The 12207-nt window shown below is 35.5% G+C and overlaps 2 protein-coding genes across 3 annotated transcripts; both read left to right on the top strand.

The window, feature by feature from the left end:
- Positions 1–2057: 2057 nt before the first annotated feature.
- LOC121769373 (enoyl-[acyl-carrier-protein] reductase [NADH] 1, chloroplastic-like) lies at positions 2058–5669 on the top strand. Its single transcript, XM_042166163.1, has 13 exons — positions 2058–2204; positions 2872–3169; positions 3332–3441; positions 3524–3579; positions 3666–3750; positions 3835–3882; positions 4056–4130; positions 4459–4570; positions 4642–4693; positions 4776–4827; positions 4911–4968; positions 5065–5163; positions 5319–5669. The coding sequence occupies exons 2-13, from the start codon at positions 2893–2895 to the stop codon at positions 5474–5476; spliced, it is 1182 nt and encodes a 393-aa protein (XP_042022097.1). The 5' UTR covers positions 2058–2204; positions 2872–2892; the 3' UTR covers positions 5477–5669.
- A 1575-nt stretch (positions 5670–7244) lies between these two features.
- LOC121768855 (mediator of RNA polymerase II transcription subunit 4-like) lies at positions 7245–10415 on the top strand. 2 transcript variants are annotated; one of them, XM_042165442.1, is made up of 3 exons: positions 7246–7480; positions 8374–8463; positions 8799–10415. In XM_042165442.1, the coding sequence occupies exon 3, from the start codon at positions 8828–8830 to the stop codon at positions 10058–10060; it is 1233 nt and encodes a 410-aa protein (XP_042021376.1). In that variant the 5' UTR covers positions 7246–7480; positions 8374–8463; positions 8799–8827; the 3' UTR covers positions 10061–10415. The 2 variants fall into 2 exon arrangements, with proteins under 2 accessions (XP_042021375.1, XP_042021376.1); XM_042165441.1 differs by lacking the exon at positions 8374–8463 and having other exon boundaries at positions 7245–7480.
- Positions 10416–12207: the final 1792 nt, after the last annotated feature.

The raw sequence follows: 12207 nt of genomic DNA, 5'->3' as shown, positions 1-12207 counted from the left end.
GCTTAATTGAAAGTTTTGGAGCTAAGAATAATGATTCATTGTAAATACAATTTTAAAATCATATAGGTCAACATTTTTTATAATTAAAAATTATTAATTGTTTCTTATTAGGAGTAATTTGTAACCGCCACATTTATGAATTTTTTCAATACTTTATCGTATCTTTGAATATGTACCATTTGCAAGATTCTATTTCACATTTCATTGTCTCCCTCTCCATCACAAATTTTCGGCAAAAATATAATATTATTGTCAAATAAATAAGAAGTCAAATATTGTTCGAATAATAACGGATTGATATCTCAAGGAAAAGAAAATGATTAAACTCCTAATAATTCAAACAAATTTAGGGATAAATACATAACTCATACAAAATGTTTCACCTTTGTTTCATATTAGTACAAAAAGTTTGAAGTTTACATAAATCATACAAAAAGTTTCACTCGTGTTTCAATTTAATACATTCCGTTATATGAATTTAAACGACGATAACTTTTTACTTATGTGATGCACAGACTATAAAACAGTGGCGTATCCACATGGAAACAAGTGTACCCCCAAAATTAGAATGTTTATGTAGGGGTGAACATTCGGGTTTCGGTTCGGTTTTTTCTCAAAACCGAATTTAGTTCAAAACCCAAACCGAACCGAATCCGAAAAATAAAAAACTGAACTTCAGAAACCGAACAAAAAAAATCCAAAATTTTCAAAAAAACTGAAAAACCAAAAAAAAATAATTTATTTTATTTTATATACTAATAGAATATAAATATATTTATAATACTATTAAATTAATAGAATATATAATACATATTAGATCAAATATATTAAAAGAATATATATTATATATGATATAATATATTAAAGTAATAGAATAAAAATATTATTATATTTAAAATATAATTCGGTTTTTGGGTGTTTCGTTTTTTTTTTCGCCCGAACCGAATCGAATTTCAAAATTTCGATTTGGTTTGGTTCGGATATTCAATTTTTGATTTTTTTGCTCACACCTACCCTTATGTATATATATCTATTTAATGGTGTTGTGGTAGAATACAGCTCAGCGAAGCTTGACACGGGAGTTCGATTCTTTGCCAGTGAAAAATCTTGTTTAATTTTGTTTAATTTCTAAACTGTTTTAGATATTTCTGTATTTTGTATTTTGATATATATTAATCCTCTACTAGATTTTAAAGCATTATAATTATTACGTTTGAATTTTTAGCTTTTCTACTTCTTATCATTTAATTTTTTTTATCATATCACTATGTTTTTAAAGTATTTTAATTATTATCTAATGCATTTATTTTTTAACTTTTCGGTTTCTAATGCATTAATTTATTTTATTTTATCTATTTTTAAAAATTTTAAAATAATAGAAACATGCAGAAATTGGAATAAATTGTCAATGTCTAAGAAGATTCGTTTTAAATAGTAATAGAAGCTATCGAAGGAGTAATACTAAAAAGTACTTAACTCATTTTTCATCTAAAATAAAATTGATTGTTAATTAAAAATGGTACAATTTTGAAACCCTAATTAGCAATAATTATTTATCGTACCCCCAACTAAAATTCATGGATCCGCCTCTGCTATAAAACAATGATGAATTTTTTTGTACCAATATGAAACAATCGTAAAACGTTTTGTACCAACATGAAACAATGATGAAACATTTTGTACTTCAAATAGATAAAGAGTTAACGTCGTTTAAACACATATAACGGAATGTACTAAATTGAAACATGAATGAAACTTTTTGTATGATTTATATAAATTTCAAACTTTTTATACTAATATGAAACAAAGGTGAAATATTTTGTGTGAGTTACGTATTTACCCCCGCAAATTAAGTGGCAACTATTGGGAATAATTCTGATTAATTACAACGCGGCAATTATATTGCGATATTAGTACCTCAGAATATATATTTTGCCGCAATAATGATTAATAGTAGTATTAATTTGATCAATTATTAATCTCTGTAGCAAGGGCAAAATGGTAAATTTACAGGGTCTGCATCTGCCGAAATGAAACAGCTCACTCAACGGCACTATCAAAGCTTCTCAACATCCTCAACTACACTTGCATTGTTTTCATCGAACCCTCAGTAATATTTACATACACCTTCTCTGCACAACACATTTCACACATTGTGCAGCGCAAGAAAGGATTTTTTTCTCTCCCACAGCATTACAGCAGAGGTAATTAAGAAAACTGGGCTGGTAGAATGTAGGTTCGACTGTGTAAACTTGATCTGCTTTTTCACACCGTGTAATCTGCATTTCTCGGAGTTTGTTTGTTTTCTGTCTTTTTTGTGTAATCTCTCGTTTCTTCCATTGCTTGTGAGCGCTGGGTTTTTATTTCTGCCTAGTGTTGGATGTTGACTAAGGAACACAAGTTTTTTGTTGATTTTAGTGGAAATGTATGCTGTGATTTGGTTGTTAAATGTGTGAATATTTTGTTTTACTGGTTGATCGATGCATGAATCAAGGATTTAATTTGTTTTCAGAAGCTGCAATTGAAGGGTTAGGTTTCGTTTCATTTGTGGAAAGTGAAGACATTAATAGGCTAATTTGATTTGGGATTTTTTCAAGGGTATAAAATGCTTCGAGATGTTGTTATTCCTATTCCAAAATTAGCTATGGATGTATTGCTAATCAAATTTCCAATTTGATAACATTGAAAAGGCTACTTTCAGTTTGGTTTTGATGTTGATATTGTTTGTGGAAAATAAGGAAATTGATAGACTAAATAATTGTGTATTTCTCAAAATTATAAAATGCTAGCTTTTGTTGCTGATGTTCATGTTGATGTAACTTCTTTGGGAAAATGTAAGAAGTGAAGCTGAATCTGTGAAAACCCTTTCAGCATCCTCTAACTTAGAAGCACATGGCTGCGGCAGCAACTCGTATCACACAACTTATGGTTGCAAAACCCTGCATTTCTGCTTCCCACCAAAGTTCTAGATCGAGCATAGCATGCTTTGGCAATGAAACCAAAGGAGCGTCTTGGACAAAGCTTAGGAGTTCAACGTTTTTATCTGCCACACAGACCTTCTATAAGAACTGCCACAGCAATGCTTCGAAGTCCGAAAGGCATACTGTAAAAGCAATGGCTGCTGGAGGTGATAAACAAGCTTTGCCGGGATTGCCCATTGATCTGAGAGGTTGGACCTTATCTTTATTTTACATCGAATGTTTCTTTTCATGATCCCTATGTTGGGATCTCATATTGATGGACTCTCTTCGTTTCCAATGCGAATACGAATTATTTAGTCTAGTGAATTAGGTTAGTCACTAACAAGTAACAAACATCGTATCATATGCAGGTAAGAGGGCATTTATTGCCGGTATAGCTGATGATAATGGGTATGGATGGGCGATTGCAAAATCTCTTGCTGCTGCAGGTGCTGAAATTCTTGTTGGGACATGGGTTCCAGTAAGGACATGAACTTAGTGTTTCATATTCGTCTTTACTTCTGAAATTATTGTTTATTACTAATGAACACCAACAATTTTAGGCCCTAAATATCTTTGAGACCAGTCTACGACGAGGAAAGTTTGATGAGTCACGCTTGTAAGAAATGACCTCTTGTGTCTGTTGAGAAATACTTAATCTTCCTTAAGGTTGTCTATTGACAGTCTTGGGGCATTTTATTTTAGGCTGCCGGATGGTTCTTTGATGGAAATTACTAAAGTCTACCCATTGGATGCAGTTTTTGACTCTCCTGAGGATGTTCCAGAAAACGTGAGAAGAATTTTATCCATGATACTTTAGAGTTAAACATGTTGAATTTCTCACATCTACTAAATTATTTTTACCACGGTGCAGATCAAAACAAATAAGCGCTACGCTGGCTCTTCTAATTGGACTGTGAAGGTCTTAGCCCTGTTGCAGTTTCTTCATCTTCATTTTCCCCATAAAGAATGTCCTTTTTATTTATGCTTTCCTGCCTAAAAAAGAAAATGGCATTAGAAGCTGAACCTGAACTTTTTTGTCCTATTAGTTGTGTTGTTAAATAATTAGTCCACTTGATCGGTATTGTCTTGCAGGAAGTTGCTGAATCAGTGAAACAGGATTTTGGGTCCATTGATATTCTTGTGCATTCACTTGCCAATGGTCCAGAGGTAATGATCTCATTTGCCCTCCATTTTCTGTCTTTTACTTACTCCCTCCGTCCCTGAAAAGTACTCCTATCTGAACTATGAACTATTTCCTTTTTTAGTCCGTCCCTGAAAAGTATGAATTTTCTAATTTTGGAAACTCCTTTATTTCTAATGAGGTGGGACCCATTCTGCACTAACAATACTTTAAAAACTTTTTCTTTCTATCTCTTTCATACTCTACCAATTATGCATTAAAACCCATGCCGAACCAAATGATCATACCTTTCGTGGACGGAGGGAGTATTTTTTAGGTGCTTGAAATTACTGTTTATCCTAAAATGTCGTGTAGGTTACTAAGCCTCTTCTTGAAACATCAAGAAACGGTTATCTTGCAGCCATATCTGCATCGAGCTATTCCTTTGTTTCCCTTCTCAAACATTTTCTGCCCATCATTAATCCAGGTATGTGCATCATTTTTGCAGATTGATTCGACTCATTTCATTACTGTTACTGATTTTTAACCTGTTGGCAGGTGGTGCCACGATTTCTTTGACTTACATTGCATCCGAGAGGATAATACCAGGGTACGGATGCCCTTGATTTCTCGAGTGTGATATTAGTCTAAACTACTTCCTTTCATTGTATAACATCATTCCTTTCTTGCAGATACGGTGGTGGCATGAGCTCTGCAAAGGCTGCTCTCGAGAGTGACACACAAGTTAGCTCTCCGACTTCTTAGTCTTCCTTATTCATCTCTTCTTACACCACCATGATGTTGTGCAACTATACACTTCGTTTTAGGTACTTGCTTTTGAAGCTGGGCGAAAACACGGTGTGAGAGTCAACACCATATCCGCAGGTATTGAAGCAAGTGTTTTTATTTTTATTTTGTAACATTGTTGGGACTCTCTCAGTCTGTTCGTACAATCAATAGTTACACGTTGACATGTTTCAGGCCCGTTAGGTAGCCGGGCTGCAAAAGCCATCGGCTTTATTGACATGATGATCAACTACTCATTAGAGAACGCGCCCTTGCAGAAGGAGCTTACTGCCGGTGAGTTGCTTTCTTCTGCTACTCATTTTGTGTTTAGAAAATAGCGTGTGTTTGAAACCCTCCTTGTCCCTAGAAACGGGAGGCGAACGATAGGACTTGTGAGATGGTCTCTAATTCTTGTATTTAATGCTATGCTTGATGTTTGAATTGAACAGATGAGGTGGGAAACACTGCTGCTTTTCTGTCTTCTCCTCTGGCATCGGCCATCACTGGAGCTGTTGTCTATGTCGACAATGGACTTAACGCGATGGGAGTTGGAGTCGACAGCCCCGTCTTCCGGGATCTTGACATTCCAAGAGCCCCAAAGAATTGAGGAGAAGCATTATTTAGCAGGGTGACATTAAAAAGACTTGATTTTTAGTTTTGATCTAAAAATAACCGTTAGAGGCTTGCATTATCTTGCCCGTTTGTGTTGAGAGAGAGCCAGAGAGAGAGATGCTTGTTTTTTGTTCATCAGGATGTACAATTTTTGGTGTGTTTTTCTTAAGGTTTCTTATATTGTGTCATGTAGTGGTGTCAATCAGGTCACTCGGGATGCTGGGCGATTCGGGTTGTACATTTTTCGGGCTTAAAATTTACAACCCTAACCTTTCAGGATTTTGGGCTAACCTGTTCAGCTAATCAGGCCAAAAAGCTCAAAAATAGTTGCTCAAAATTAACTCGTCTTTTGAGATGATTCATGTGCAATGCATAATAAACATGTGATTTTAAAAATTGGATATAACAGCCAAATCCAATTTATAATGATGTTTACTTTTTTTTATGTTACAAAGCAAATGTAGAGGGTGAAAGAAGTACTATCACAAGACCGATACTCCCTCCCTCTCACAATAGGAGTCATATTTGGTGTGGGCACGAGTTTTAAGAAGTATAAAGAATACTGAGTTGAAAAAGTTAGTAGAATGTGATGTTCACTTTTTATATTGATTTTATAATAAAATATGAGTGAATTGAGTTAGTGAAATATGAGTGAATTGAGTTAGTGAAATATGATAACTACTTACTACTACTATTTATGATAAGTGAAGCGTGATTTTTATTATGGGACAGATCAAAATGATAAAATGTGATTTTTATTGTAAAACGGAGGGAGTAATATGCTAAAGAAAATGAAATTGACAAAAGATGAAATCGAGACGGAGTATGTTATGGAACTGAACCGAAGCGAATGTTAGTATTGTTAACACGATTAATATGCATAGGCTAATTATTTTTAAAAAAAGTTGTCAAAGGTAAACAATTATCAATTAATCGTTAATTAGTGGGCTTAGTGGTAAACAGTTATCAATTAATAGTTAATTGAATCAATTAAAGTCGATTAAGAGCATCAGTAGTGGCGCGGAATTCCCGGCGGAATTCCCAAAAACACATCATGTCACGTCATACGGACTTTCCACTGCACTGCCACGTCATAAGGATTTCCCACTGCACAGTGGCGGACATCCCCAGGGACTTCCCGAAGGACTTCCCACAATTAAAAAAAAACCCACAAATTCACAAATTAAACAATTTCCTGAATTAAACAATTTACGGAATTAAAATTTCGACACAAATAGGGAAAAAAAATTCCATTAAATAAAAAAAGAAAATTACATTTCACCAAATTAAAAAAACATTTCAATAATTAAAAACTACATCAACGACGACAACTCCAATAGTTAAAACAAGTGGTGCGAATGAAATGCATTTCAGCGAGCCGTATATATAGAAATTAAAAAAAAAATTAATGCAATAAACGGGAATTCCGCGCGGATGTCCGTGGGAGGCAACTCAATGGCGGACGTCCGTGGGAGGCAACTCAATGGCGGACGTCCGCACGCCCCGTCGCGACGGAATTCCACGGAACTGCGGTGTCCTCGGCGGAATTTCGTATCCGTGCATACCATCCACAATGGCGGACGTCCGCCGCGGAATTCCGGCACGCCGGTCGGAATTGCGCCGGGAAGGGTGCCATTGCTGATGCTCTAATGGTAAATAGTCCATGGATAATCGATAAACACATTTATTCAATTCAATTCGGGGAAGTGCGATGTGATTATAATTTATAACCAATAACATTTGGCGTAATTGATGAACTTAAAAAATCAATTGATTTTTAATTTACTATTTGTTCTCCATTTTAATTTGATAAACTATTCCTGTTTTCATCCTCAGCTGCTCAGATCAAATGCTTCCATATAAAGAACCCTAAACCGTACTAAATCCCTAAATTATACTCTTCTGAATCTGATCCAATCCTACATTGATTCTCTTCCCTTTCTCTCGTCTACGTCGCCACCGCCTCGCCTGCGTCGTCTTGTCGGTCTAGTCCTCCACGGTACTGCCTCTCCCCTTTTCTCTTTTCCAGTTTTCTCTATCTCGCATCTTTAATTGAACAACACAGAGAGACTCAGATGTGAGACGATGCAATCTGTTGAGTGTTGAATCTGTTGAATGTTGAATCTGTTGAATGTTGAATCTGTTGAATGTTGATGCAAAACTACTATTTGGTTGCATAACATAGAAATTTAACCCATTTTTTCACACCATAAAGATATAACGATTATGCCATGTCCATAAATTACTATTTGATGCACATTGCAATGAATCAATGATATCTCTTCCTCTCTATAGACTGTATTGTAGCATTCCGAGCTATAGAGAAGTAATATCGGATTGTATATTCCAGCAAGCGATCCAACTTTCTTTTTGCAGGGAAGAGGAACCGAGAACGATCGGTTAGTCCACTAACCGAAACCTTCTCGGTTCTGGTTAGTGTTTCGGCGATTTTTCCTGGTCGGTTAACTGACACGTCAGTTCGGTTAAGAACCTACCTGACCGAATACCCATGCTAATTGTTCTTAAATAAAAGCTCATTAAAGTATGTTAAAGTTTCTTATGCTCTGTACATGTCTGTGTGGTTATTGGTATATGTATATTACTTCTATCTTCTCTTTTGTGTTACATATTCAGTACATCCAGGAGCTATTCTGTGATGTGGAAGCTACATACTTTCATGTTCTTCAATTTCTTTTACATGTGGTACAATGATACACCATACATAAAGGAAATCAAATTTTGCTAGCAACATATGTAGTTTAAATATTTGATTGTTTTTGGTCCTAGACTTTTATGTAGTTTGAACTTAACGTATTATGAAAGAATTAAAATGAGTAAATACTTCTGTATGGAATGTGACATAAGATTTATACTAATGGGAGATAATTATAGGGCTTGTCCAAGGAAGATGGGTAACATACACTAAACCCTAGGGTGCAGGAGTAGGATGTATACCTGATCGAGACCTTTTTGACTCACGAGGTAGTGTATTCTACTTTAGAACGTGATTTCTTAAATTAAGATTATGTGATTGCATTTAGAACTACAATTGTCATGCATTTCTTTATTAAGTACTTAGGTGCCAAATATGAATTGTCATCTTATTTTGATATCTGATGAATATGAAGGGGATTGATATATGCTGAATTTGGATATCCTGTTTATTTAATTCCTTGGTAGGTAATGTTTGATAACACGATTTAGTTAATATTTCCGATGGAGTTCAAGAGAACATTAATTTGTGTAATAGTATTGATATCTATCTTCTTCCTTTTGACCATATTAGAAACATGCACTTACTGTTGTCTTATTTATAGGAGTTCTTGTAACGGAAAAACATTTGAAAATGCTACAAAGTATTCCCCACCAGATTGTGCAGTCCCCAGCCCGGTTAGGCCTGCCAAACCCCAACTCTCCGTCTCTTCAGAACCCTAACCCACCTAAATTCTCGTCTCAAAACTCACAAACTCAACAGTCCCACCAACCACTGAATCAGTTAACGACTCCTGGCGTATCATCAACTCTGCTCCCTCTCTTACCACCTCTCCCCAGAGCTCAATCTCTTCTCCTTCAAATGGCATCTCTTGCTTCTAAACTGTTTGAAGTCTCACCCAATCGCCCACATTGGATTAGTGCATTTCGAGGTTCTCTGCCTTCTTTCCTTTCTCCACAAGCACAGTCCTCAACACCTGCCCAGGCAGACTCTGTTCCCTCATCTGCCAAAGAAATCATTGCCCAATTCACAACCCTTCAGACTCAGCTCTTTGAAGCCGTTGCTGAACTCCAGGAGATACTTGATCTTCAAGATGCTAAACAGAAGCTCACCCGTGACATCAGGTCCAAAGATGCTTCTCTTCTTGCATTTGCCAACAAACTTAAGGACACCGAACATGTTCTTGACATGCTTGTTGATGATTATTCTGACTACCGTCGCCCTAAAAGAACGAAGTCAGTGGATGATGCAGACGATTTCTCCAAAACTACAGTTGAGACTCAGCTCAAACTATCAGATATACTCTCCTATGCACATAAAATTAGCTACACTACCTTTGCACCTCCAGAATTCGGTGCTGGGCAAGGTCCTCTCCGTGGAGCACTCCCTCCTGCGCCACAAGATGAGCAGATGCGCGCATCACAGTTATATAACTTCGCTGATCTGGACATTGGGTTGCCCAAAACAGAAGAAGGTAAAGAGAAAATCATCGATGCACTCATTGAAACCTCTGCTGCACCACCTGCGGAAAGCAACCCACTGGCAAGCTTATCAGCAATCCAAGGATTGAACCCTTCTACTCTAGTTGCGCCACCGGGATGGAAACCTGGTATGCCTGTGGAATTGCCTATTGATCTATCAGTGCTACCTCCTCCACCTCCCGGGTGGAAGCCTGGTGACCCGTTGCCCCCACTGGATGCTCTCCCTCTTCCACCAAGAGTCGAGGAACAGCCGAGGCCTGGCCCTCCTCCTGGTCTGGTGAAAGCTCCGGAGCCTATTCAGGTACGGCACGTGCAGCTTGATATTGAAGATGACAGTGGTGAAGATTTTAGCAGCGATGACGCCAGCTCTGGTAGTGAAGATTGATGGTTGATGTTTGCGTCATTTATGCTCCAAGCTTTAGATGGTTCAGTCTTATCCATTTTTTTATCAGTTGCTCAGGAGTGTGGTTAATTGTACTCTTGTACCTGTACCACTTTGTTGTGGATTCAGTGTTTATTGCTCAGATGTTTGATGAAGTTTGAGGTGATAAGTCATTTTAGTGAAATTTACTCCAGTTAGATTGCAATCAGGCAGGGAAACTAAACACTATTAGTAACATACAATAGTTGATGGAGATGCATTCCATGGAAATTGTTTCTTATACTTTATCTACTTTTTCTTCCCGGTCTTACTTTAGTAGGACAAGTTATTGTTAGTAAGATTACCTTTGACAAGCTTACATCTGGTAGACGTTGCATATCGATATAGACGTATAATATCATGAAATTCAAATCGTTCATTACTTAACATCATCGTCACATGAGTATTTTTTTTGTTGAGTTTGTTCCATCTGTGTAATAAATTGTTTCCATAAAATTGCAGTTTTTGTGGGTTTGCCACTGTCTATTAGTTGGGCTTCTCTATTTTGTTCGATTGTGTGTGCGACGACGTCTTAGTGAATTGAGGTTATAACCGTTCTGATTTTTTAGCCTAAGCCACTTAGTCGACAATCTAGATAATTTTCTTGGCTCCTTTTTTTTTGTCCGATTTCAATTTGTACCGTCATTTTTGGATTTTTGGTGAAAAGATTTTAAAAATAAAAAATGGATTGGTTTTATAGGACAAACTAAAATGACGAAAGTCTTTTTATCACACCTTATTTACATTATATTCTAGAGTATTCTTAATTTTATTTATCAAACACCAAATATAAAAGTTTATCTTAATATTCCATACGTTCTTAAAAAATAGATTAGTCTTACCATTTTGAGTTGTCTTCCAAAATTAGACCAAGTTTAAAATAGAATGTTTTAAATAAGTTACACATCACTAATAATATGGACCCTACTACAATTCACTAATACAATAATATTACTTCCACTACTCTTTTTTTCTGTTACTTTACTAATTGTACATTAAACCTTGTGTTATTCACAAATTTGTCTATTTTTTTTAGGTCTGAGAGAGTATATTTCTTCATTCTTATCTTAAATCCTAACACAATATCTAATTTATACAAATATATCTTACCTTTATTACTCCATAGATAAACCCACAAACAATTCACGTATTAAAAAAACAAATTAAAACATATACTTATACTCCAATTAATAACAACCCAAACATTAGATGATTGACGAATCCAATAACACGAAATTGAACATGGAAAGGCCCAATTAACAACCCCTAAGCATAGCTAATTATTACCAACAAAAAATCCAACCATAATTCCAAAACTAAAATAATACTAGTAGAAAACATAAAATCCATTAAACCCAAGAAATAAGCCCAGAACGACAAACCGGCGCATAGTCCATCTGTCCCCTATAATTGTCACTAGTTGTTTTTCAGTTTATCCATACTTTTCATGCTATTTTTAGTAATGAATTTAGTATTTTATTACAGTTCGTACATATTTTAATACTGCTTCCGTCCCTCAAAGTTTGTCTCAGTTTACTATTTCGGTCCGTCCCTGAAAGTTTGTTCCATTTCACTTTTTTACCATTTTGGTAGTGGACCTTATATTCCACTAACTCATTCCTACTCACATTTTATTATAAAACTAATATATAAAAGTAGGACCCACGTTCTACTAACTTTTTCAACTCACTTTTAATTGCATTTCTTAAAACCTGTGCCGGGTCAAAGTGGGACAATATTTGAGGGACGGAGGTAGTATTAATTATAAAATTAATAAAAAAAATTCATCACACTGAAAATGACTCACTTCTCGTCGCAACCAAAATAATCCTTTATTATAAATAAAAACACATTTACCTCTAATTTATTCTATTTTTCTTACTTTATTCTCCACTTAATAAAATTGTATAAAATCGTATGCGGTCCAAGGAATAAGTCATTTTTCCTCGAAAAGAAGGGAGTATAAATCTACATTTAATTAAATTTTTTTATCTATTTCCTTTTATATTTTTTAAAATTTAAGCCAGAGGTCAGGTAAATGACGGATAGACTTAAGATATGATTGCCAAATAAAATATTTTATAATGTGTTCTTTATGGTAATATATTTGA

This window comes from Salvia splendens, chromosome 15 (genome assembly GCF_004379255.2).
Source record: "Salvia splendens isolate huo1 chromosome 15, SspV2, whole genome shotgun sequence".
NCBI lineage: Eukaryota > Viridiplantae > Streptophyta > Magnoliopsida > Lamiales > Lamiaceae > Salvia > Salvia splendens.
The sequence above is the reverse complement of the archived record's forward strand: the minus strand, read 5'-3'. Positions and strand labels throughout refer to the sequence as shown.

Bases quoted from the DNA above. Each gene is read 5' to 3' on its own strand.
- LOC121769373 (XM_042166163.1), top strand. From the start codon at position 2,893: ATGGCTGCGGCAGCAACTCGTATCACACAACTTATGGTTGCAAAACCC. The intron at 3,442-3,523 runs GTAAGGACATGA...CAACAATTTTAG, and splicing joins TTGTTGGGACATGGGTTCCA to GCCCTAAATATCTTTGAGAC. The intron at 3,751-3,834 runs GTGAGAAGAATT...ACCACGGTGCAG, and splicing joins CTGAGGATGTTCCAGAAAAC to ATCAAAACAAATAAGCGCTA.
- LOC121768855 (XM_042165441.1), top strand. From the start codon at position 8,828: ATGCTACAAAGTATTCCCCACCAGATTGTGCAGTCCCCAGCCCGGTTA.